Here is a 26,674-nt window from a genome sequence, read left to right as displayed (position 1 = left end):
GTCGCCAGGATTTCTGTTCTGATCCTTTCCTCACATGGAAGTTGGTCGAGAATTGGTACTGTGACGGTCAGACCGGTTCGAATACCGGCGCCAGATAGCTCAGTTGGTAGAGCACCTGACTAGAGATTCAGGGGGCCCGGGTTCGAAACCCGGTCTGGTCCGTCATTATTTCTCCCATCCCATTACATTTGGTGCCGTGACCAACCCCTGGAACTGACAGGTGAACTCCTGCCAAGGGAAGAGCCTGGGGTGATCTTCGGGGACGAAGATCATTTAAGGGGGGAGGAATGTGACGGTCAGACCGGTTCGAATACCGGCGCCAGATAGCTCAGTTGGTAGAGCACCTGACTAGAGATTCAGGGGGCCCGGGTTCGAAACCCGGTCTGGTCCGTCATTATTTCTCCCATCCCGTTACAGTACAAAGGCTTTATAATACACTTCGATTTAACCAAAGAGTAGACACAAGACATGACTTTGTATACAGATGACTAACATTTATTTAAGCTCTGATTGATACAATGGAATGTTGATATATGTTTATCAAATTGTACATATTGGAATGTGAAGTTACTTAACCAGATTATATGGAACAAATCGTAACAAAATTTGCCTCTGCACAATGGCAACCAATCTACACCTGAATTATATCTCAACAAATCATAACAAATGGAAAAAAATAGTGTAAAGATACCTACACTAAGAATACAAATAATGTTCTCAAGTTTTCAGTTGTAACAAAGCTCTCACATTACATCACAATTCTGATCTCCCTGTAAAGTCTTTTTGAGGGTTTCGAGTTTAACACCATAATTCTGTGACTTAATATCATGATTTACGTCTTGCATATGGGTTTTTGCAAAAAATTTAAAATGGATTGTGTATACATTATGGTAGCTCCTTAGCAATATTTTCTGAGAAAATAAATTTCTATCTTTACCTGATTAATAGACTTGTAAACAAAATGTTCCAATCCCTTTCTTGAGTCTCATGAATTCAAGAACAAATTAACTCCAATATACAAATATTCTCTAAATAATGCTGCAATATTAAGGTTCCATACAGAAAGAAAAATTGCTTTAGAGCTACCCAACACAATTTATCACAGATATGCTAGGCAAGGGAATGAAGAACATCTCTTCCTGAGTGTTATAAAATACAAAAGATCACTTCTATGTTGAACAAATTGTCAAGGATAGATCTGTTTAGCTAGGCATAAAAATGTATTATTTGGTTTAGTTTGGTTGATGGCAAGCTATCTGTATGATTAGTTCAAAAGTCTTTTGGACACTTTCTCTAAAAATCAAATAATTGTGCTTGATAATGATATGCATAAAAGGCAAACTAAAAGCAAATAATATTAATCAAAATAAAGCAACAAACACACTAAACACAAGAATAACTAAAACATTTAACACATGCAGTTTTACATTTAAATAAGCACCACAGAGGTTCTATCTGACAGACATGACTAAAAAAAATTGGACAAACCAAATGAAAGCTGGTTATTAACATCACTAAATAATACAAAAAGAAAAAAATCTGATTACCTTATAATTGACAAAATACTACCAAAATTCTACATTACAAATTATAATTACCACCACCAAACTAAATAATTAACAAAAAGAAAACAAATTAAGAAACATTGTCCTTTAACCAAAAATAAACATGCATTTCTATGAATCAGACTGCCCAAGTATTAGAATCAGCTAGGTTCTACATATATAGTATGCTTAAAAAAAACCAAAAAAAAAACCTGCAATATCTGCAAAGCACATTCTTGTTACTCAGGATCAACAGATATTTCAAGCATTTCAAATGAGAGACATTCGAGTTTCGCCTGTGAACATTCTCATGTTCACCTATAACAATACCTATTTGGTGAGGTTGATTAATAACAGTAAACTGGCAAGTTTGTTAATGAAGGTGAACACTTTTTTTGCCATGATGTATAACCACTTTCCTTTCCTTAAACACGCTATAAATTCAAAATTACGATGTTGTACATTTACTTATCAAGTGGAATTAAGTTTTCCTTGTAGTAATTTACAACAAATTTGATTGATTTTTTTCACAAGATCAAGCACTTTTAACTTTAATTTACTAGTGTTACATTAATTATTATGTTGTAAACATTGCCAATTTTTCTACCTTTTTACTATACACTAATGTTACATAAAAAAAAGAAATAATGAAACTTTTGGCACTATTGATGGCAATGCACAAGGGGGTAGTTGTATAATATTCACAAATCAACAGCTTTCTCATCCATAAATTAAAAGAACTGTTATATTGGCAAACGATATTGTACCATACATCGTTCTAAAACTCAACAGGGATCAATTTCACATGTCCAAGAGATACACAGATTAAAACAAAATTTAAGAGATGTAATAGTTAAACAAATATTTGTTTTGTGGTACAATATCATGCAACTCATTCTTATTTGGTTCCATCAATATTAAAATTTCACCTTTGTAAAAAAAAAGTTACAAAAAAAAGGTATCCTCAAAAGGTGAGAATAAAATCTTAAGTGAACATACGTGTTCAATAGAACACTGTTAAAAGTTAAAATGGTGTCAACATTTAACATTAAAATTGCATGCAATAATACATGTAACAACTAGAATAATACCAACAGATACAATATCTCCTGTCCTTCAGTTTTAAAAGTGTAAACTTTTTCAACCATGTCATTTTAAAATACAACCAATATCCACAAATCAACACTGCAAATTAAAATGTCAGAATCATGATCACTAGACTGACATATGACTAATTTTGCTTCTATTTCTCCCATTTCAAACTATTAAGAAAATAAAAATATTATGCAAATCTGTCACATGTATGTTGATGAAGAGTTGTCTGTAATCTCACTTCATGTATCCTGTGTCATAAGCAGCAACTGTTAAAAGAAGACAGTCTATTGGACTATCAAACAATTCACTTAACTGCATTTGCAATCCTAATACATTATCACTGAAAAAAAAATAGAAACACTAAATCTACCACTTCTGGCTATTATAAATATCTGCAGCTGACAGACTTTATGCAATATATAAAGATTACCGGTATTTTATGCTATTTTTTATATCACACCTTATATTAGCCCTAGGTCACTGATATCCAAAAAAGGGTCAAAGGCTGACATACAGTGACTGAGAGCTGATGTTAGATGCAATGTAAAAAATGTCATGTCATGATTCTTTTATCATATACTTGTAGAAAATTAAAAAAAAAATAAAATATAAAACATCATGACTCTTTAGCTTTAAAAACAACCTTTTATGTCAATTTACTCCAGCTGAAATCATACTTAGGCATTGAAATTGAACGATGCATACCAATTTCTGCATCATAATAGCCAATACGAAACGGAAAAGGGTGTGATATAACAATGAAGATCCCCAGAAAGGTGTGCATTAAATATTTCATATTTGGCGATCAAAAATTAATTCCTTGGTTCTCAGGCCTACGCGCATCTGATTAAAATTGCGCTTCGCTTCGCTCCCTCCGCCCCCTTCTTAATCGCATAAATTTTACTTACATGATCTAACTATTACTAAGACCGATGCAGATAACTATTTGCTTTAAACATCACTTTTCTAGAATTTTATAAAGAATTGCACATTGTTAAAATAAAAGAAAAATATTGCATCCTTTTTTTTCAAAATAAAAGAAAAATATATCACCACCCAACCACATCTGTTTTTGAAAATATTGGCTGGAGAACCAAGAGATTGATTTTTTAAATTATGGTGTTACACCCTTGAGGTTTATTTTTATGGTGTTACACCCTTGAGGTTTATTTTTATGGTGTTACACCCTTGAGGTTTATATTTCACGAAGTGGGAATTTTCAGTTTATATTACAAAGGGCAGAAAACAGTATATTTTCTACAAGTATACGATAGAAAGGTAATACAAGCCCTGAAAATGAGCTTACTTTAAGGAATACAAGCCCTGAGAATGAGCTTACTTTGAGGTGGTGGTGGTACCTCCCCTGGTGCCATTACATAGGAAGGCGGTGCACTAGTAACCACCGGCATGGTGGAAGCAAAAGTCAGGTCTGGACGGGCAGACACAGCACTTGGAATGGATGCATAAGCAGGTCCTATGGGTCGCCCCTGATATGGGTTAGGGGCGACAGGGGTAGAAGCCACTACAGGACCTGTAGGCATCTCTGGAGGACCTGTGAAAGCATTTAAGAGTTTCTAGCAGAGAAAGCACACTAAACTAAGTAAATACTTAATAACAGAAAAAAAATGCAATCATATCCTGCTCTAAAAAAAACCCAAACTGTATTTGGAAAAATATTTCAATGTCAATTTCGGTATTGCAATAAAATGTTATTTTACAATTTTCCAGTCCCTTTTTTAAAAAAGGCATGTAGAAAATGATAAATGCATTTCATTTTTTATAGAACTTACACTAAGCTTCAAAGAACAAGGTCATAAATTATTATTAAAACAACCAGTATTACATCACTGCTCAGAGTTTCAAAGCCCTGTTTTATTTACAAGGGTTTATAAGTATCACTGATACTGGTCACATTGGATCATCGTTAATTATTATCATTTTTTCTAAATCTATGAATAATATGAACCTTTCAGTTTTCATATTTGAAAAATTTGATATGTAAAATAACAGATCAGTATTTGGTTACGCAATAAATTGTTGCCATCCCTATGAATTGCTAACATTTGGGCCACAGTGTCTGCAGCTAAGTAGAACTTTAAATTCTCTCACGAGAAAATAACTTTTTGTCAAGAAGTCATTGCTTGAATCAATAAATCATGGTACTTGAATACTGATAGCAAAGCTATTCTTATCTATTTATCTTAGGGCTTGGCATTTTATATACCTGCATTTACCAGGTAATCTCTAAAACATCTAAAACAGTTTATTTAGATCCCAATTTGAATGAATAAGTACTAAACAGTTTTCCAAAGTACTCCATTATCAAATATTTAAAATGAATCTTACAAATAATTGGAAGCTGCTAGTTAACAGAAAACAATTCCTATTTTCATAATTATACTTGCACACAAGGCCATTATCTAATGAATATACTTTATTTTAAAAAATGCTTCTTAATTCATGCAAGTAAGAATTTTTTTTTAGACTTCCCTAGCCATAATTACTTTAGACCTTACAACATTGTTATCAATAGAACAAGACATCAATAAATATGATCTGTCTACACATACATCACAAGTTCTCACTTAAATATAATTCTTGATTGAATATTAAAGAGTGAAGATGTTAAAAAAGCTTTGTTATATACATCACATGATCTATTTATTACATTTTCCTAAAGATCAAATACTACAGGCAAGGAAACCAAGCATCAGTCTTCTTGGATGTTAAACAACTCATTACAATATCAGAACTTACCATCCAATGGAATGCCCATTTGAGACATAACAAATTCTGCTGCATAGCATTTAGCATCATCAACTGTACGACATAACTTATTGGGTTGAAATGGATTGGGATAAGCTGGAATAGTGACCTAGATCAAATAACAAAAAAGGCAATCTGACTAAGAACAAATAATATCATAATATATCTTGAGAGAAAGTTAAAAAAACAAAATTCTTGTGAGCAACTTAACACATTTTCTAAGTAAAATCATGAGATTCATAAAACTACTTGATTAATTCTGAAAAAAACAACAACTTAAAAATCACATTTTTTAGGAACTGCATCTACAATTAAAGCATGCATTGACATTACCTTGTACAAGAATAACTGAGCATCCCCATTCACAGTTGAGTGAAGTTGGTAAATTGGGGAACCAAGGCCATTTTTCTGACAAAAGTCATCTAAAATCTATAAAATATTAAATATAATGTTCATTTTTTTAAATTATAAAATAATACTAAATTTGTCACATACATTTTATCTAAAATGTTTAAAACGCACATAACATCATTATGCTCAGGAGCACAATTAAGGCATCAGGATTAATAAAAACAACAACTTCAAAATAAATGCATAGAGATTTTGTGCAACAGAATTAGGAGGCCTGGTATTCTATTACCTAAAAGATATTCTCAATTTAACTAAAATAATGTGTCATCACTCATCAGGTATAAGAAATAGAAGTATTAAATCAACAGATTGATGCTTTTGAGGCTGTTTTCAATATATCCATACCAGTAAAATAGAAATTTTTAAAGCTCAAATGACAGATCTTAGATGGCTCCAAATCAAACTAGGCATAAATAAGATGGTGACAATCTTAAAAGCCCCCCCCCCCCCCTTTATAAAGGACATAAAGTTGACAATAATTAACAGGACTTTGCCTCATTTTTGCTTGACCTTTATTTATGTAACCTCTAACTTGAAAATTTAGAGCTCGTTTTAAAATACTGTCGATTTTCCCACTTTATGAGAGCCAATGATTATGTCAGCCGCTCGCTAGCTAGACTCAACTGGCCGGTAACTTCGAATTCGCCACCATCAAATGCATATCGTCGCCACAAAAAAGCATGAGGTTGAAACAGTGCAGTTGCACTAGATATAGTACACTGCAGGTCGAAAAATTTGGATATTTCCATATTTGGAATGACTTTATAAAACTGTAGCTCAATAAACACATGCACAGAGAGAGAGAGAGAGAGAGAGAGAGAGAGAGAGCGCATGCCGTTGATACTGCAACTGTATTAAAAATCGTGTACTGCAGATCGAAAAACCAAAAATTTTCTTATAAATACTAATGCTTGTAATTATTCATATGTTTGGAATTACTTCAAATATATGTCAATAGAGAGAGATCGAGAGAACTTAGAGAGAAAAAGGGCTTCATCAGGCCTGCGTCACCAACTTTTTGAAAGTCAATGTTTAACCTCAAGTCTACGTATTGATCTAAAATTTATGAATTTTTTAAAAAAGGATTTGAGTTGGGGAATGAGTAGGGTGATTTTAAGATTCTGGTAACGGTGGAGCCATCTTTACAAAAAATGTTTGTCTTTTTTTCCTTTAAAGATAGCATGCTGAATATTTTATGTTGTTAATTATAGTTGCAGCCAATTGTGCTAATTAAAATGCACTATTAAGTATCAACATTTTTCTGGGTTTACCCCTGAACCCCATACAGATCAGTGAACTACATACTCGTTAGCTATTGTAACATCTTCGCTGATGAAGATGACTGACCCTTGTCAAATCTAACCCTAGAAGGCGGAGTTATGACATTTACCCTTGTTACTTGAATGAGAGCAAGAAGAGAGATAGAAAGTAAAGATACAGTTCAAACATGTAAATATAAATTTGTGACCTACAGTGTTCAGGAAATCAATAAATAAACAACATTTGTCAGTAGACCCATAAGATCTTATGTTAAAAATTAACAAACCTTGAGATGACCCCCTTAACAAACGGTGTGCTAAATGTCTTTTTTTTATATATCTTAAATAATAATTATAGCAGTAGAAATTCATGTAGAAAATTTCATTCCAAAATCAAGGGCAGAACAAATTAGACCCAGCCTCGTTAATACTAAACAGTCCTTCTTTTATAAGTCAAGTAGAATTATTAATAAATTAGCGGCATTTCTTTGATGCTGGCAAAGCGACCCAGCCAGCTCTAATGCAGTTGTACTGCGTGGGAGTTTTGGGAACATGTCCTTGATGCCGGTGAAATAAAGGGGGTCTGGATTTATTGAGCTGCTGACAAAAACAAGACCATCACAAAGTGGGAAAATTGACGGTATTTTAAACAAGCTCTACTCCCAAATCTTAAAGCATCCTCTATCATACAGGCATAATATGGGTTAATATAAGGCAGATAGAACCAAGTAGAAACAAGGGGTCCATGGGCCACATCACTCAACTGAACAACTGTTCACTGTATAATATTCTATTTCATTTTTTTAAACATTTTCCAATATATTTCCATGTTCAACTTTGAAACCCTCTTGGGGCCCTGGCTAGGAGGTTATAAACGCTAGCTCGGGCTCCAGCTCCAACTCTAGCTCGAAATCAAAATCGTACTCCTAGGAGTACGCGATCAAATTTTGAGGTTATAAAAGATTTCGAGTACGTACTCCCGGGAGTTTGTACTCCAATTTTCGAGCTCGTACTCTAACTTTTTTTTATGTGCACAAGCGGCTTTTTTGGAACTCTTCTGTAATGGCGGCGCCCTGCTGTTTATATTGACGACATGTCTTGAATCAATATAACGGTGAGTTATTACAATACTTTTGATAAAACTTTTTATAATATCCTTTTCCACGAAATATTTATTCATTAAGAGGTACTTTTTGACAACAAAACGCACCGGGAAATTGTGCCATCGGCTGCTCAGTGTCCTGCAGACGATAGGATTAGTTGTACTCATCGCAATATGGCAGAAAAAGACATCGAGAAACTTTGCTTAAAGGAAAGGGTAGACCTTAGCGACAAAAAAACAAGAACAAAGTGGTCTGCAGATGAGGAAACGTGTCTTATATCTGCCGTGTTGGACAGGGAGGATGTGCTATTTGGGGAGTTCAAGGGTCCTGGGGGGAAGTCTGGCGTGGCTAAGAGGAGGCAGGGTTGGGAGGAGGTCGCAGATGCTATAAATGCGTAAGAAAGTTCTAAAAAAAAAAAGGTCACTGATTTTATTTTAGAAGCATATGCCTATATTAGTAGCTAGTTGATCATATTAATGAAGATTGCATTGGAGGTAATTATGAAGCAGGTGAAAATATTAAAATAATGTGTTGCAAACATTATTAGGCCTAAATAAAATAAGCAAAATATGCAAATTAATTTTACTACATTATATTTAATTTTAATCAATGTTATTATGTTTACCGTGTTATGTTACAATGATCTAGTGAATCTAGTACTAATGTATATTTGATGTTATTTGTTGAAATTTTGATTCCCTAAAAAAAAATAAATAAAGAATTACTAAACAATACCTCTTTCACTCAATAAGTTATAAAAGTTTTGATTAAATCATAAGTTCGATCAAAAAATTAACATTTTCCTGACAGAAAACAGAAATTAATTAACCAATTAGAATACATGTACACATGTAGCTAGAACCCATTTTGCTATGGATTTAATTCGAGTAAATTGATATATTTTGGGTAAGGTTAAGAAAATAAGAAAATGTGACAAATGAGGACAAGTTTCTTACACAGACTCAGAATGAGATCTACATCTATTGATTATGAATCATTAAGGTCATGACTTGAAAAAAATAAGCTTAAATTAACACATATTAACTCTTGTAGACAATTTACCAGCAGCAAGAGGTCCCCAGAAGAGTGCAGAAAAAAGTACAACAATGCTAAACAAAGGAGTATGTTTATTAAAATACCATATATATGTACATGTATTTAGTACATGTATAGACTCAATTAAAGGCATGAATATCATATTTATTTTAATTAACATGTGTAATTACTACGGCTGGCTGTAAAATATTTAGAAGATTTAAACAAAACATTTAAACGTCATCCCATAATTTACCTTAAAATATTTCATTTCATTTTTAACAGCCAAAGAGAAAATCGATTACCTGAAGAGAGAAGTCAGGAAGACAGGTGGGGGACAAGTGGAATTTGAATTAACAGAAGCAGAAGAAGTGCTTCTTGAGCGACAAGAAGGAAGGCCAAGTCTTTTTGGTCTAGAAGAAGGGTTTGACAGTGATGGTGAGAAAGCAAAATCTAATATTTAAATTTATAAGAATTCACAGAAAATATTAAACAGTCATACACCGATATTATTTAATTCTGGTTGTAACGCGCTTTCTGATTGACTAAAAAATTATTTTATATCATATAAAGAATGTTGTCTACGTCATAGTAAGACTAACGTCAAAAATGTATCAATACGCCTGACGTATTGTTTGAATTTTGTACAATTTTACGTCATTTTAAAGGTCAAATGACCGTTGTTATCTACAATGAAGAGTAGGAAAATTAAATTATAAGCAATGAATTCAATATTTATTAGTTTTATACGATATAAAATGGTTTGAAACAGTTTATGCTTTTTGAAGCGGTTTATATAGTGTAAACTGTCCCAATTCATTGCTTATGATTTAATTTTTCTACTCTTCATTGTAGATAAAAACGGTCATTTGACCTTTAATACCATTCAATAACTGTTTTGTTATACCCTCCAATACAGCTAGATGCAAGTATAATTTTAAGTACATGTGTACCGGTAGCATTCAGTCATTCATCACAGGTTATTGAATTCCATTCCACCAGAATGGATGCATGAAAACATTTTGATCATTTGCTGGTATATAGTGACGTTACATATTTATGTTTGGTGGGCAGACCAGCCAAAATAGAAATTGTGAGTCTGTCAGGAGGATGGTCAATGATCTACCTAAAAGTGTTTGATGATTTGTTTTGCGATAAATTATTACCGGTACTAAGTAAAGGAAAATTCATATGATTTACCATTATTTAAATTTGGATATTTTCAAATTCTTTATTACAAGCTCTTAAATTATACTACAGGATATAAATGCAGTTTGATAATGGCCACTGCCATCAAGTTCTCTTAAAATACTACATACTAGAGAAATATCTATAAGAGTATTGTGATGTAAATTATCTGCTGAATGACCAATGATTAACATGAATTAACATGGATAACTTTGTTTTAATTTTAGATGTAAGATTCACTTGTACTAACAGAGAGACAGAGACAAATAGAAGTCAAATTGATACAGTTGGTGAGTATTGTTACAATGAATTTATAAATTTTTCCTATGTTATATTTGTATAACATATAAATTTGGGCAGTTCATGCTTTAAACCGCAAATTTATTCACTATCATTTGCAGTTAATAAGACGTCTAATTTTAAAAATGATGTTAATCTGTACAAAAATCAAGCTTGATGTCAAGCAGATTAATGCATTATGCAAGCACATCTTTTGACGTGAAGTTGGCAAGTTATGAAAATATAATTAAAGATGAATTTGTGTATAGCCAATCAAATAACAAGGTAAAACCAAAATTATATTACATATATTGCTCTTTAAAAAAATTAACAAATTTTATATATTTTTAATCAATTCTAGATAATTTAAAATACCGTACCTCACTACATTAATATGCTTTTTAAGACCCTACCTCATTAGATGGTGATTTAATTGTTTTGTTGATTTTTTTGTATCAATCGAATGGTTTGAATATCATTGCAACTCAGTGGTAATAAAGTATCAATCTGTGAACTGCAGATCACAAGTTTGAATCGGCCCAGGGCTAGTTCATATTTATTCAGTTGAATTTTTAAAAATAATAATTTTCATCCTAATATAAATTGCATATATTTTCACCTATTTGAATTTTATATATTTCTTATGCATCATTTGTTATCTATCAAAACAATTTTCATGTAAGTCTGGTTGTAACACGTTTTCTGACTAAGTTAAAAGTTAAATCCTTCTCTGTGCCATGAAGGCCCATAGGGCCAGCTAGCGCTTATCTCCAGCGAATGAGAGTCGTTGACTCCCCTGGATGGAACACCAGTCTGTTGCAAGTTAACTTGAATTTCATTCCTTAAGTCAATTGATTTTCTGCTGATTTGAGAAACTATTTCAAGGTGTAATGGGCCACCTTAACATGATTAAAATACATTTAATACACAACTCTACCCCTTCAATCTTTAAAAAAGTCTGCAATAAAGTGTACATGTATTAATTTTATTTTATAATTTTTCAATAACTTAATTATTTCATCAGTTTGAACAAGAAAGTTGAGTGCAACACCCTTCGACTTGTTCCTCAGGTGTAGTCAATTCTTTCTTTTATTTCAGCACCAGCTCCATCATCTGTGTCACAGAGGACAGTCAATTCAAAAGAAAAGGAAAGCAGAGGTAAGATTGACTTGTATTCTATGTCTGGGTCATAATCTTTCAACCTGTTAATTTAATATAAACATATTTTATTGAGAATTCAAATGGATTGGGTAACAGGCAAAGCCCATGTAATCCCTCCCCAAATTACAGTCAAGTAGTGATGTTATAAAATAAGCTATATACTCAAGTAGTATAGTATATGTATTACTAGTTTACAGAGTGATATATTATTGATATTTTTTGTATGCATTAGACAACAGGATTATTGAACTCTAAAATAATAATATTTTCTTAGTGCCTGGAGCAATTATTAAGGATAATACAGTATTATACATAATGTCGATAAAAAAATGTTCCTTATAGCCTTGAAAGATCAAATTGATTTGAAACAAATCCTTCGTTAATGCGTTTTATCAGAGCAGAAAATACAAATACATTTGAATTAATGAAATCATTTAAATTGTCTTTTACATTAGCTATATGTAAAAAAATGTATGTTAAAATTTATTTGTAATAAAAAAGAATTCAACAATGGAAAAAATGTTTCAATGTATGTTCTTTTATTTATACTTTATATTCAGGTAAAGTAAGTGAGAAGAGGAAGATAGATGAAAGGAAAGAGAACATCACAGAGGACACAAAGAGAATAAGGCTAGAGCAGAGGAAGCTAGAATTAGAAATAACAAAGCTTGAGAAGGAAATTAAACTGATTGATACAAAACAGAAGTTCTATGAGATGAAAATGAGTCAGTCAGAATCTTGATTGAAACAAAAGTTATTTGTTTGCCATATGTTATACATGTTTGGTCCCCTGTTTTGAGAGAGAGAGAGAGAGAGAGAGAGAGAGAGAGAGAGAGAGAGAGAGAGAGAGAGATTTTAAGAAGGTATGTGTGGGACAATATTAATTGTTTTATTTACATATGGACTGTTAAAGTTTAAGAATGTTTATTCATGTATATAAACTAATGTACACTGTTATATGTTTAGTTGTTTATCCAATTCATTTCAGTTCAGTAGTCTAACAATTATGAATTAATTGCACCTTACCTAGCTGAAAAATGTTTGCACAATATGTGCCCTCATGGCATAGCCATCACCTCCAGCAGGACAAGGTTCAACGTTAGCAGCTTCCTGCACAACATTCTGCTGTGTTTCAAGAACTTCTCCCCTTACAATACCATAGTTGTGCAGAGTTACTGCAGCTTTGATATAGACTACTGCCACCTCTGGTTTTGTACGTAGAAAATTCAAACATTGAAATCTCTTTTTAAGGAATCCAAAAGTTTGCTCAATCAGCACTCTTGTTCTGCACAATGCATTATTGTACCGTTTCTCATTTTGATTAACAGGGTTGATGAACGGAGTCATAACAAAAGGACGGCACTGGTACCCGGAATCTCCCAGTAACAGCCCATCATGGTCACCTAAATTAAGAATCATCATTGCAAACTGAAAAATTTGAATGACACTTTCTTAGCTTAGCCCCCCCCCCCCACTTTTTTTGCAAAGTTAAACCTAACCATTAGGCACATAGCATCATAGAGGGTTCAGCCCCCCCCCCCCCCCCATTTTTCTCGCAGCAAAAATAAGTGTTCATATATTTACCTTGAAAAGATGGGAATATTGAGAAGTTATGTACCCCCCCCCCCCCCCCCCCCCCCCGGATTAGGAATTCCATAATTTGGAGAAAAAAATTTCCTTCCGACGCCAATGAGCCCTATAGTATGAACACTTCAATGATGTCTAGTTGTTTGCAAGAAGCTTGTATTTTAAAAGACTGTATGACCTCAGAGGCGGATCCAGCTATTTGGAAAAGGGGGGGGGGGGGTTCCAACTGATGAAAATCAATACGTGCAAAATTCATTATTTGTCAATAAATAAGCGGGTCATGTAATTTTCTTTCAAATTGTATTTTTCGTACGAAACGAAGTAAAACTTATCTATTATAATACTTAAGTTAATAAACTAACAATACATTTGAAAGCGGCTTAAAAAAGTAAAACGAATGCGTGTACTCGTACTTGAACGTCGTTTTACTCGATGGCTTGTCGGTTCAAAACTGTTATAAATGAACTATTATAATTGATTTTTTAAAGAAATAGAGTAGAAAATACATTGGAGATGTTATTGTAAATCTGTGTTTGTAGCAATACTGCTTAAGTTATTGTTTTGTATTTCTTTAATTTTCCACATGTTTACTCAGTGTAGTAAACATCGGATGCTGAAGGGGAGTACAATGTACATTATTTCGATAAAAATTCGACAGGGTTTTTTCATATAAGAACAAAATTACGATATTTTAATATCAAATGACTTTAAATAAGCAATGTTAAAAGCATTTATTTGAGATAACTACAGTATTTATATTATAAATGGGGAAAATTGCCTTGAAATAGGCATTAAAAGTTTTCAAAAAAATTCACATGTCCCAGAGAAAGGGGGGGGGGGGGGGGGGGGGTGGGGTTCCGACCTCCGGAACCCCCCCCCCCCCCCCTTCTGGATCCGCCAATGGACCTTCACTTAATATAATACCGGGGTATTTCAAAGGTCAAGTTTACAAAGAATATCTTTGATGATATGGTAATACGCATGTAGCTTTAAATCTAACAGTACATAGTCTGACATTTGGACTGATCCTTTACTATGGTTCACTCGATACACATCGTTTTTAGCTCACCTGAGCTGAAAGTTCAAGTGAGCTTTTCTGATCACTTTTTGTCAGCCATATGTCTGTATGTGTGTCCATAAACTTTTCATATTTTCGACTTCTTCTCCGGAACCACTTGATCGATTTCAACCAAATTTGTCACAAAGCATCCTTAGGTGGAGGGGATTTAAGTTTGTGAGAATGAAGGGCCAAGCCTTCTTTCAAAGGGAGATAATTGAGAAATATTAAAAATTTGTTAGTATCTTTAAAAAACCTTCTTCTCAAAAAACCAATGGGCCAGAGAAGCATTTATTTGTGTAGAAGCATCCAGTTGTATAGATTCAACTGAAGTTTGTTCAAATCATGATCCCCGGGGGTAAGGTGGGCCACCACAGGGGGTTGAATTTTTACATAGGAATATAGAAAGAAAAATCTTTAAAAAATTTCTTTTTCTCAAAAATCAGTTGAACAATGTGGTCAATAGGTCTCTTGTTAAATAGGGTCATGTTTGAAAGGTCAAGGTCTCAATAATAAACGAACAACTTCTTTTACCTCGTTCAAATTGATGGCACAATGAAGACATTTTGAAAATCCGGTTGTCATGAGTTGCACCTGGCCAATTGCAACATATGCTTGTAATTTTGAAAGCTGGGTCACATACCATCTGCATGAGAAAAGGGAAGGGGTGATGAAATTAACCTGGTACACGACTTATATATATGTATTTCTTAATTAATATCAAGATTTAAGTCAGTTATTGAATTTGGACAAGAGTCTTAGTTATGTAAAAAATATATTGAATGCCTTGTGCATGAATGCTTTCAAGCTAATTTATTGGTACCTGCACGTTTAATGAATGGTACTGTTTTCTGTTTACGAAATCTGCCTCTTGAGGCCCTGATGGTTTGGTTATTCGAACATGTGTACCATCTACACAACCCAACACTTTTGGAAAACCTGTGAAGCACATTTTTTAGGTAAATGAAATTATAGAACAAATTTTCTGAACTGGTAAAAATTCACTGAACTTTCACTCCTCCCAAACCCCCATACATTTAAAGGGTCGATGTATATAAACAGGGTAAAGTAATAATTTCCTAAACAAGTTATGTTCCAAGTAAAAGTACTGATCAGAGTAAATGTTTTCGTTATAGTTATCTTAGTAAAAACCTGCAATATGTGCAAACTCCAGCATCACTTGGCGCGCCTGATCTCCCCTTGGAAAGCTGATGTAGTTTGGTGCCAAATTTGCAATAAGGGCCGATACCTGCCTTATACATCGCCCTGCTGTTGATCTTGAAATCTTCACATCATCACCAACAAGGATGTGGGTGGCACCTGTACCAAGAAATCTTAATGTCACAAGCAGCTGAAGGAGGGGTGGAATTGGGAGGTTCCTCTTTGTATGAGTAGATAAGTCAGGGAGCTGCCTCAGGAGATCCATAATGGTATCTGGGTGAAACCTATATCTTGCAAATATGTCAGAAGCTGACAAGTCCTCCAGTGGGTTTGACCTATCCCTAAAATTACGCGGAACGCGTTCTCTGTTGGCTATGCGTTGATGTGCAGCCATTTCTATGAAAGCAGACGACACCCTGAGTACAAACTTGAAAGTTCGAGTAAGCTCTTTAGCTTACTCGAGATTTAAGCTTTACATACTCCATTTGGAGTATATTTTCCGTACTCGAAAGTTTTATAACCACAATTCGAGTATGTACTCCAGCTCGAAATTTTCGAGACAGCTTTGGAGCCAATTTTGGAGACAGAGCTCGAGCCAGATTTTATAACCTAAAATTATTTGGAGCCATACTCCAAACTTGCTTTTCGAGCTAGAGTTGGAGCTGGAGCCCGAGCTAGCGTTTATAACCTCCTAGCCTGGTATTAGTTTGGGGTCAAATGGCATTTCTGATGCAGCGGTTCTTGAAAATATTTTTTAAGACACACAACCTATATTCACTGTTTTGCAACTATCTACCTTTAAAAAAGGGTTTTGACCCTTATTTGAATAATATAGAATCAACTTCCAATAAGGATGCTTTGTAACAAATTTGGTTAAATTTGGTCCAGTGGTTCTACAGAAGAAGTCAAAAATGTGAAAAGTTTTCAGACAGACATACAGACAGATGATAAACAACAGCATTAGAAAAGCTAACTTGAACCTTCGGTTCAGGCGAGCTAAAAACATAGGCTCTTGATAAGTGTTTTACATAGATGTACACCCATTAACAACAGGCAGACATAAAGTCTGGGCAAGATTGGGTCAAAGGAAGAGAAACCAAGGTCTAAAATTGGATTTGGTATAATAATAGCAATTGACCTCAAAATTTGCTTCACTGTCACAGCACACCCTCTAGAGCACTATTCCAGTGGAATATGAGCAAGATAGGATCAAGGGGATATGATATATGGTCAGGATAAAGATTGTTCAACAAGTTCTTATATAACCTTTACCTTTGACTTAAAAACAATGGTTAAAGTCAATGCCCACACTTTATCCAAAGGCTCTCTTTGGGATAAGTATGAAACAGTCCAGGCCAACAGAGAATATATGGCCCATATACAAGGATTTTAAACATAGGTATGCCATGACCTTAAATATGTACAATTCTATCGAGGCAGTTAATAAGTTAATGAAGAACATCAGACAGAAAGACAGACAGGTAGAAATCATAGTGTAGTGTTTGAATTGAAAAGAGCACTGTGAGTTCCAAGCAGTAAATCCCCTCACCATAGGAAATATTTTTTCAATGTGTTGCAATGTACACAAAGTTATCTTTTTTCGAATACTTTCCTTCAACAATGTAAATACATCGAGTCAAATCTAACTTGTTTGTTTAATATGCTGTATTGTTAACTCCCACATTGCAACTGCTCGATAAAACTGGGTAACTTGAGAAATAAATCACTGATAACTTTAGAAATGAAAGGGTTTGACTCATTCATACTATGCAAAACTAAATTTGCAAATGCTAATTAACTTAAGCTCTCATCAAATTTTTCCCAAAATGCTTTTATACATAATTAATTTGCAGTGCTATATTGAATATCTCCTCTACAACAACTTGTACATGGAGAAAATAATGAATGGACAATAAAGAGGCTCATGGGCCACATCACTCACCTTAGCAGCAATAGGCATATACATGAAATGAAATTAGCTTTATGGAGTCATATACAAAATATCTGGACAATGTAGCAGAGTTCTTGAAATCTTTCGGTCCTGTTGGCAAGACCAATAAAAGTAACTTAGGACCGATTACTTGAGGTTGCCTGTTAGTCCAAATGACAGGTAAATGTTGAGAGAGGATCATGAGTTCAAATGACAGGTAAATGTTGAGAGAGGATCATGCGAAAATACAACAAAATTTTGTACAAAATCATCGAAGTTCTGGTAATCACTGAAGAGATCCAACCGCATATGATAAATCAAGAGGAGTTTTTTTGCAGATTTTTGGCTCTCTCTATATGTATAGAATTTATGTCACTTAAATGCAAACTTCCGATGCTGGTGAGTATTAAGTACATATTCATACGGTGTGTTTATAATGCAGCTAGCAGATGAAGTCAGATGATAGGAATAAGACTTTCGATCATTTTCCAAATTATATATCGTCAGAAATCAATTAGAGATATTGGAGAGATTGTTAAAAACAGCATGAACTGAGGGCCCCTTTAAATCCAAGATGGCGAGTGTTGTTTCATTACATTTTTCTATGGACATACACTGAATGAATACACTTTTTACCACAATTGAAACAGGGTTTTCAGTGAATGATTTTATTACAATACACAGAAATTCACACACAAATACCAGTTTTAATTAATCATTTATGTCTTCGGGAACAATAAGAATTCCACTATCAGACAACTAAGCTTATGTGGCATGATGTGTGCAGAAAGAGAAAAAAGAGAGGGAGAAAGAAAGAGAGAACAAGGGGAAAGTTGATAATGAGAGAGAGGGAAAAAAATGAAAATTTATCAATTGAATTAATCAAGTGATAAATAAGAATTTGAAAGTGAAGAGCCAGAATGTAAAAGTTAGGCTGAACCAGATTAAGATAAAAATGAGAGAAATTGGAACAGTGGAAGACTTCGTTGTAAGTTTAGATTGAAATAAATTGATAATTCAATTCAAATAAACCGGCATAATTTTTAATTATCTTCCCTTGAAAGAGGAAGTGGCCTTTCATTTAAACAAACTTGAATTCCCTTCATCCAATAATGCTTTGTGCCAGATTTGGTTGAAATGGCCCAGTGGTTCTAGAAACTAAATGAAAATGTAAAAAGTTTACAGGAGGACAGACGGACGCCTGACAAAGAGTGATTAGAAAAGCTCACTTGAACTTTCAGCTCAGGTGAGCTAAAAAGTATGTAAAACTAAACAGCATGACAAAATATACCGATGCTTTTGATTGATGACTACATATTCCCCCATAAAGATAGAAAACTGGTTGGTGGTTGGGTTAGGTTTGATTTTCAAAGACTTGTGTATGTTAAATATATCTTTGCACATTTGCATCATCTACCCAATCTAAGCAAACATGATACAGATATGAAAAAGTGTATACTTCTTACAATAGAGCACTCAGAAAAGCATAGCTCTGTACCTGAGTTGGAGGTTTGACAGTTTGTGGTTTGAGTGTTATAGGATTAGTAGGTGTCAATTCCATGCCAGGCAGCAAATCATACAAACGGTCCTAGTAGCAACAAGAAAACAGCATGCACAAAATAAGAAATGTGATAAAAGATCTGTTCTATTCTGTAAAAGTAAGATTTTGCAGTGTTTGTGAATACAGTACAAAGTTATTTGTGTTAAATTATTTTCCGTGCACTTTAATCCATAAATATTCACTTTTTAAACTTTACTAGTGACAATTCTTTCGTTTTTGTTCACTAATGATAACAAGATGTCCTAATGCATGATGTTATAAACTTCATCATTTAGAAAAAAATAAAAACAAACAACGAAAACCAAATAACCATTTCAAAAACTAAAAATTCAACAAAATCTTCCAAAAAACTTAATCCGCCAATCAAAAATGAGAACAGATAAGGCATGCAGATATAAATGATTGACTTACCTCATGAGGATATCTTCGAAGGCCCCTCCCCATTAATCCAGGTATTATATTAGCTCTTTGATTTCCAGCACCACGAGACCCTGCAGCACCCCGGCCTCTCCCTCTCAAAGCACCTCTTATCCCCACAGCAGTCCTGCCTTGAAAGTCCCTAAGTAAGAAAAAAATATATCAACATCACATATACATAAGATATATACATGTACCTCAAAACTTTAAATAACACATGATACTGATTCCAGATTTCTGTAAAATGATAATCAATTTTAAAAGTATCAAACAATAAATTTCAATGCATCATGACAATAATTTAGTCATTATTTCAATACCTGCCAGATTGAGGAAAAATTTGATTAATCATAGCTTGATCGCTGTACAAGTTGTATCCACTGAATGCCTACAAAAGATAAATATCTTTAATTCAGTTCCCAACGAGGGATATACATGTAAAAATGTTATACAATACCTCTTAAAGTTATATTTTGAACTAGTACCATTGGTATTTAATTTAGAGAGTGGTCTAAAAGTAAACTGTTAGTGTCCTGATACATGAAAATAATCTGACACAGCAATGGGTCTAGTTAAAAGTAAAATTTGCCAATCAATAGAGCAGTTTGTATTTGCTATCATAAAAAAATGTCAATTACAATTAGATGAACTCCCATATGAAATATTTTGCTTAAATAAGGATTCAGATCAAAAACTGTCAAAAATTCAATTTGCTGTTAGGCCTGGTTTGTTTCTAAAAAATATTCAAATGGCTGTATATAACAGCTCCATAAACTTTAATTATACTTTGAATCATTACCTAGTCATTAATGAGATGGTGACCAACTTTAAAGGCCATGTTTTTATAAGGGACACTAGAATGAAAAAAATTAAAGACCACTTTGATTTAACCATAACCTCTGATTTATGTATTTAGGTCAAAATCATAGCACAGATAGTGGAGAAGGGAGAAACAAAAGATATGTACAAGAATTTTTGCTATGACCTTGACATTTGAAACAGAAACATTTCATGCTCTTTATATACAGGCAGTCTTTTGGAGAAGTCTGAGCAGATTGGGCCCAAAGGAGCAAAAATATTGTCAAGATTTATTGCACAGATTTACTTTGACCTTGAACTTTGACATCGAAATGTGGTTCAAGGTCAAAGCACACCTTTTAACAAAAGGCAATCTTTTAATAACATATGAGCATGATTGGCCCAAAGGGAAAGAAAGTATTATCAAAAACTGAATTTCAAAGAGACCTACTTTGACATTCACTGTTGACCTAGAAAAGTGGTTCCAGATCACTACACACCCTTTGCCAACACTCACTCTACATGTAAATTATAAGCCAGATAGGGCAAATGGGGAAAATGCGTGGTCTAGACAAGTCATTTAGACATAACTTTGTTGTAATCTTAACGGTAACCTAGAATTTTTTACCTATTAAAAACTTTGCTTAAGGTCAATACAAACTCTAAACACAAAGAAACTTTGTGGGTTACTTAGATTTGACCAAGATTAAATAAAATATGCTTTAGACAACTGATGTTGGACAGACAGGCAGAAAAAATGATCACTATTGAAAGCCAGTAGAGCTTTATGATAATGATAAAATTTCAAGACATTTTAGAAATAACAGTTTTTCCTCAAAAATAAGTGGTGGTCTCATGTCAATAATTAAATGAGTTAGCATATAAACCAACGGTAAATAGGTTTAAATAGCAAGTTAATAACCTAGCAATTGTACATTCTGAGGTATAACTTCAACTTTTGTAATACATGTATAACAAAAGAATCACTTTTCTATAACCATTACTGTTAACAGTGACAATTAGGAGTATAAGCAACAGTATTTACCACTTAAAAGTAGAACACAAAAAAGGTTTAGTGCACAACTTTAGTCAAATTCCGGAGATATAAATCTTGTCTAGTCAGAAATGGTTAATTAATAAATTAAATAATGTATTTGTAACATTCTAAAGAAAAATCTCCTCTGAAGAAACCACATGCAACAAAAGATAAAATGAAAATTTTCAAACAGAAAGTTGAAAAAGCATTAAGAACCTCAAATGAAAGTTGCTTTAATTGTGCCTCTAAAGTTTCCTCAATATCATCCTAAGAAAAAAGAATAACATTTTTAAAGAATGTACACAATTTCTATAGAATCCCAAAGGTTTTGTATTGATACACATGGTATAAACGTTTTGTAGGTATGCATATGATCAAAAGTTTTCAATTTTCTGTTAATACATCAAACTTGCATTGCATAAAAACAGGCATCACCCATGCCACTACCCAATTTGCTTCTCAAATTATCTAATCCATGTCATGTAGGATGATTATCAAACTTCTTTCTTTCTTAACAAAATTTGGAATCATCCACTACACTAATCAAAATGAAGTGAAAGGAATTGATTGTGTTTGGCATAGTATTTGTGGTAACTATTTGAAATAAAAAATTTAAGTGCATCTACAGCAACTTTGCCTCCAACCCGCACATGTTTTTATTAATTAAAATGTACACATTTTTAACAATACTATATTCACCAGAAATGTTCAATAAATAATTCCTTCCACAACAGATAATAAGCAAGAAGACAATCTAAAGCATATAGGAAAGTTGGTAGTGTAAAACTTGAGCATTAAAAGTTACCTGTTGAAATGCACTTTTGCCTCTAGTGTAGTTCCTATAATCATTTTTATCAACTGGTTTTGCGAGTACAACTTCTACTCGGGCTCCATCAATAGTTGCATCTGTTACATTAGTAAATTAAAACAATACATTAATCAAATTTTCAACATAAAAAAGACAGTGCTTACTCTATACAGATGAAATATGTAAGTGTGTATTTTGTGTTATCTGGTATTTATTGTGACCAGAGGTCATGTGTGAGTTTTGACTGGTTCTTGGAATTGCTGAGGAAAGCCGCGTGGGAGTGTGCGTGTGATAAACGTGTATGGACGTTAGTCGTCTGAGCCAAGTGTGTCCGTCTGTCCGATATATCATCTTTGTCATAGTCTGTGTTTTCATCATTATTTTCATTTAATACATATTCTATTTCAAAACCGGAGTTATTCTTGAATCTCAAGTTTAACAGATAATAGTTATTACTGTGGTTTAGCCAAAAGATAGTGGAATAGTATTACTCTGTAGGACAATACCTGATAGCTCAAAGAACATTCAAGCCAACCATATTTTCTCATACACACTCACACAGATATAGATAGATCCCTGAGGCGTGTTCAACAGAGCGAGCGCTCGCGAGCGCTCGCCAAAATTTGTGTTGCGGGTATAGGAAATTTTGGCGAGCGCTCGCGAACGCTTGCTCTGTTGAACTCGCCTCTGGTATATATGTTACAAATTTTACTCATTGTCAGAGTATCAAGGGTTTATTTGGGGTGTTTAAATTCCTTTTTTTGTATTTTATAGTTCAAAGCCAGAGGACTTACTGTTTGTTAGTTCCATAGCCTGGAGAGCATCATCTCTGTCTTTAAAATGAACAAAGGCATAATCTTTAATCTTTTTCACACGTTCCACAGCATTTTCCTTCCCCAACTTTGAGTTCATGAACTTTTGTATAGTTTCCTCTGTAGTACTTAACATCAAGTTTCGTACATAGAGTATTTTCACCTAAAAATGTAAAATTTCTTAGGTAAGCATATATATTCAAAGATAAGTTTCATCACAAATTTATACAAAGTCAATCTTATGTACATCATGAGCATCTTAACATGAGTGACATATACAGATACACTATAAAGCCTAAGGCTTGGGGGGGGGGGGGGGGGCTGACTTTGGACCACTTTTTTTTGGAAGAAACCCTGTCAGTCAGTGGCAAAGGTGCAGTTAAGTTTGCTTATTATAGTACAATGTTTTAAAAAGCATACAACATATATAATTTTTTTTAATGATACTGCTGTTTTAACATATCAGAAATATAATGTCAAAATTTAGAGTAGTTTGAGAGGAGGGCAAAATATGCAATAATGTAGTTGCATGGTACTGAACTTATACCCTTCACTAATTTCATAGTCAGGTTAAAAATTAAACACATGCAGGATGATAACGTGTCTGTACATTCTTGATCTCTTAAGCAAACACCAACATTGTTGACAGATAATCTGCGTTATCTATGATAAGAGCAAACATGAACAACGCGATCCAGGTATGACAAGGTGACCTACTTAAATTATCATTCACTGCTATTCTCATGGTATATAGGTTTTCTCTAGAGTTCAATTCTTAATTTCGTAGATATTCTTTGATATAAAAACCCAAACAAATATCACTTGAAATGCCGCGGTAAACAAACTGCGTAAACTGATTGTTTACGTTTTTATGCATGACTGAGAACACGTGTTTTGCCGGTGCCTACCTTGGACATCGTTTCTTGGTCGACGTCTTGCTCGGGTTCTGCCCAATCCACAGCAATCTGATGGGACCACAATTGAATTCTACCCGGAATCAACTTTCTCCTTGCCATAGCTGCAGCTCGATGACTTTCATATTCAACAAACGCAAACCCCCGGTTTTTGCTTTTATCCACAGCACTTGGGTACACAATCACATCCACTACTCCCTCTGTGACTTTTTTCATTTCTTGAAGTATTTCTTCTCTGTTCTTCATTTTCGGGATTCCACCGACAAACAGACGACAGTTATCAACAGAGGTACATACACCCAACAATCGTCCCTTTCTAATTTCAAAGTTATTCAGTTCCCGGACCGCTTTCTGTGCGTCGGCACGATTCGTATACATCACGAATGCATACCCTCTGTTGCTCCCTGAAAAGTCCATCATTAGCCTGAGTTCATAAAGCTTTCCAACACGCTCAAAAACAGGAACTAGTTCATCTTCATAGCAATCTCTTGGTATTTTGCCCACAAAAATCTCGCATCCACGAGGTGGATTTTGGGCATTCCAATCGGGCGGCGGTCCATATTTTCTCTGTCCATTTTCTTGCACCATTGGGTAACCGGTGCGTTCCATTAATTTCAAAAGATTCGCTTCATTCGGAGTCCCCGACACCGATTGCTGTTTTTCCTCCATATTCGACGTGTGACCAGGGACTGTCATTCTTAGCAGACGTCAGGTTCTAGGGTTATGAGGTTATTGCACATGCGTGTTGAAATTAAATTGATCCACGTGCACCAGGTCAACAAATAGAATTATTTTCCCATTGGTGGAGTATTGACTCACGTGATAAAAATTGACGGGGTGTTGGACGATCAAAGTCAACATTTTTCAACGCTTATCAGTTTCACCTTGAAATATGCACCGTTTGTAAAATTTAAACATCAAACATTTGCAAAAGGGATATATTATTCAAAGTTAGTTCATCGATTCAATCCTCCCAGATTTATACACAAATTAGCGCGATTTTATGGTTTTATTGTTTGTTTATTTGCCCCAATGAACTAATAAAGGATTGTTCAACATGGGAAGTATTTACAATACTCAAATTAGATTTCAAATCAAACTAAAAGGATTATACAAACATTTCCTCTTGTTTTCTGTACAACTATAGGCCTAAGAGGTAGATTTTACTCAGAATTATGCTCATGGAGAACTGATAGCTGAATGCGTACACCCCACTATCTTATAATGCATAATCTCTCTCTCTCTCTCTCTCTCTCTCTCTCTCTCTCTCTCTCTCTCTCTCTCTCTCTCTGCATCGTGTAATGGAATAAATGGGTACCAGGAAATGAATTCGAAAGCCGCATTTCATATTAACAGAGGGAATTCTCAAATGAATTGCGATGATTCTCAGTCATGGTTTCGAAACTTGCATATTTTGCGAATATAAACTACTTGAATACGTATTTGGAATGCTGAGATTAATTTGATGGCGTTTTTCTCAAGTTCTCTCATAAATTGTGACACCTTTTGAGTTTCTCGGTATGAAGCTGCTTTACTTACATCCAAGCAAGCCTCTCAAACAATATATATCATATGACAAATTATGTTTTCAGATTTTTAAAGTGCAAAGTACCTCACATATAGATAAATATTTATCCACTTGTACGAACAATACAGTACAGATAGAAATGAAATGGAGAAATAAAATGAAGGTAGCCTATATATAAACCATTTAAAACGCCGATAAATCATAAAAAGATTTTTTTTTTTAAAACCCAAAACCTCTAAACGAAGAAGGAAGTCTATCAGAATAAACATTTCTTAACGTTAAGATTTTAAGCTACCACCTGTGGCCACAGTACACCAATAATGTAATGCGTCAGTCCAAATATCAAACTGAATTTAATCTTAACTGAAACTAAGATTAAATTATAAATGTAGAAATATATTTTGGGTTTTTAAACATTTAAATGCAACGTAGTCACTCATTTTAACCAATCACTTCATTGTTTAGCGTTTCCGCAACAACAGAAAATTTACTTCAAGTATTATAAAAGTACTTTTAAAAGTTATTTTGACTAAGTTTAGACCCGTGGCGCGGGCATGAGCGACCTTTTTTAATTGACCCTGCATTGTCCTACGCCTGTGTTTCCGCCTGTCGATATCGTTGTCCGACCGCGTACTTCATTAAAACTTTTCTAATTTTCTGTACTTAGTAGATCTAAAACACTGGGCCAAACTCATTCAAACTTGGTTCAAAATACCTTTGGGTGATTATGAAAAGGATTCGAAGTGTTCACCCGTAGATCCACATCCCTTTCAAATGGGATAAAGATGTACGTGTACTATAGTATTATAAAAACTGTCAATTGTTACTCTGACACCGTACCAATACATGTAGTGGTGCAAACGTTTACTTCGGAATCTTTGAATAATCTTCTCAAAGGCATCGCAACAGTTTGTGTTATAACTGTTTACATTCTTTTGATCAAAATGTGTATTCCTAATATTTGAAAATACCAAGAATCTTATTTTATGTAAAGTATATTGCCCTTGCAAATATACTGATTAAAGTTCCCAAACCATGACCCCCTGTGCATAATGGCGCCAAAAGAAAGAGTGCATACTGCATATTGTTATTAAACAAAAAAATTTACACGATCGAAATGAAAGGGTTACTTAGGTAAGCAATATGGCCCATAGGCCTCTAGTTTAAAGTGTTTACTTTAGTGACGTTTATAACATGCAATTTCATGTGTTATACAACGCAGCG

The 26,674-nt window shown here is 34.0% G+C and overlaps 3 protein-coding genes across 11 annotated transcripts; 1 reads left to right on the top strand and 2 right to left on the bottom strand.

The window, feature by feature from the left end:
* Window positions 1–863: 863 nt before the first annotated feature.
* On the bottom strand, window positions 864–24,797 carry LOC105341857 (APOBEC1 complementation factor). Of its 6 annotated transcripts, none has more exons than XM_011448606.4 (11): window positions 23,917–24,794; window positions 22,991–23,171; window positions 22,194–22,294; window positions 21,605–21,655; window positions 19,875–19,942; window positions 19,549–19,696; window positions 19,075–19,164; window positions 5,739–5,834; window positions 5,397–5,514; window positions 3,979–4,191; window positions 864–2,923 (listed from the first exon to the last, which is right to left on the bottom strand). In XM_011448606.4, the coding sequence occupies exons 1-11, from the start codon at window positions 24,616–24,618 to the stop codon at window positions 2,874–2,876; spliced, it is 1,818 nt and encodes a 605-aa protein (XP_011446908.1). In that variant the 5' UTR covers window positions 24,619–24,794; the 3' UTR covers window positions 864–2,873. The 6 variants fall into 6 exon arrangements, with proteins under 6 accessions (XP_011446908.1, XP_011446910.1, XP_011446909.1 ...); XM_011448608.4 differs by having other exon boundaries at window positions 864–2,979; window positions 23,917–24,792; XM_011448607.4 differs by having other exon boundaries at window positions 864–2,905; window positions 23,917–24,787.
* Window positions 8,196–12,798, top strand: LOC105324436 (myb-related transcription factor, partner of profilin-like). Of its 3 annotated transcripts, XM_034481954.2 has the most exons (6): window positions 8,196–8,572; window positions 9,232–9,299; window positions 9,499–9,651; window positions 10,629–10,691; window positions 11,779–11,838; window positions 12,402–12,798. In XM_034481954.2, the coding sequence occupies exons 1-6, from the start codon at window positions 8,352–8,354 to the stop codon at window positions 12,581–12,583; spliced, it is 747 nt and encodes a 248-aa protein (XP_034337845.1). In that variant the 5' UTR covers window positions 8,196–8,351; the 3' UTR covers window positions 12,584–12,798. The 3 variants fall into 3 exon arrangements, with proteins under 3 accessions (XP_034337845.1, XP_034337852.1, XP_065942222.1); XM_034481961.2 differs by lacking the exon at window positions 10,629–10,691; XM_066086150.1 differs by lacking the exons at window positions 10,629–10,691; window positions 11,779–11,838.
* On the bottom strand, window positions 11,695–16,340 carry LOC117692817 (putative nuclease HARBI1). 2 transcript variants are annotated; one of them, XM_034481952.2, is made up of 5 exons: window positions 15,638–16,340; window positions 15,309–15,424; window positions 15,020–15,131; window positions 12,868–13,244; window positions 11,695–11,882 (listed from the first exon to the last, which is right to left on the bottom strand). In XM_034481952.2, the coding sequence occupies exons 1-4, from the start codon at window positions 16,038–16,040 to the stop codon at window positions 12,868–12,870; spliced, it is 1,008 nt and encodes a 335-aa protein (XP_034337843.1). In that variant the 5' UTR covers window positions 16,041–16,340; the 3' UTR covers window positions 11,695–11,882. The 2 variants fall into 2 exon arrangements, with proteins under 2 accessions (XP_034337843.1, XP_034337841.1); XM_034481950.2 differs by lacking the exon at window positions 11,695–11,882 and having other exon boundaries at window positions 12,643–13,244.
* Window positions 24,798–26,674: the final 1,877 nt, after the last annotated feature.

Source organism: Magallana gigas, chromosome 5, assembly GCF_963853765.1.
Source record: "Magallana gigas chromosome 5, xbMagGiga1.1, whole genome shotgun sequence".
Classification (NCBI taxonomy): Eukaryota; Metazoa; Mollusca; class Bivalvia; order Ostreida; family Ostreidae; genus Magallana; species Magallana gigas.
Note: the sequence above shows the minus strand (reverse complement) of the source record. Positions and strands in the feature narration are given on the sequence as shown.

Coding starts and splice junctions, on each gene's coding strand:
- LOC105341857 (XM_011448606.4), bottom strand. CDS start 24,618: ATGACAGTCCCTGGTCACACGTCGAATATGGAGGAAAAACAGCAATCG. Junction 22,295..22,990: donor GGCTATGGAACTAACAAACA/GTAAGTCCTCTG, acceptor CTAATGTAACAG/ATGCAACTATTGATGGAGCC. Junction 19,697..19,874: donor ATTTTTCCTCAATCTGGCAG/GTATTGAAATAA, acceptor TTTCTTACTTAG/GGACTTTCAAGGCAGGACTG.
- LOC105324436 (XM_034481954.2), top strand. CDS start 8,352: ATGGCAGAAAAAGACATCGAGAAACTTTGCTTAAAGGAAAGGGTAGAC. Junction 8,573..9,231: donor GTCGCAGATGCTATAAATGC/GTAAGAAAGTTC, acceptor TAACTCTTGTAG/ACAATTTACCAGCAGCAAGA. Junction 10,692..11,778: donor AAGTCAAATTGATACAGTTG/GTGAGTATTGTT, acceptor CTTTTATTTCAG/CACCAGCTCCATCATCTGTG.
- LOC117692817 (XM_034481952.2), bottom strand. CDS start 16,040: ATGGCTGCACATCAACGCATAGCCAACAGAGAACGCGTTCCGCGTAAT. Junction 15,425..15,637: donor GGAGTTTGCACATATTGCAG/GTTTTTACTAAG, acceptor TGTGCTTCACAG/GTTTTCCAAAAGTGTTGGGT. Junction 15,132..15,308: donor ACCATTCATTAAACGTGCAG/GTACCAATAAAT, acceptor TTTCTCATGCAG/ATGGTATGTGACCCAGCTTT.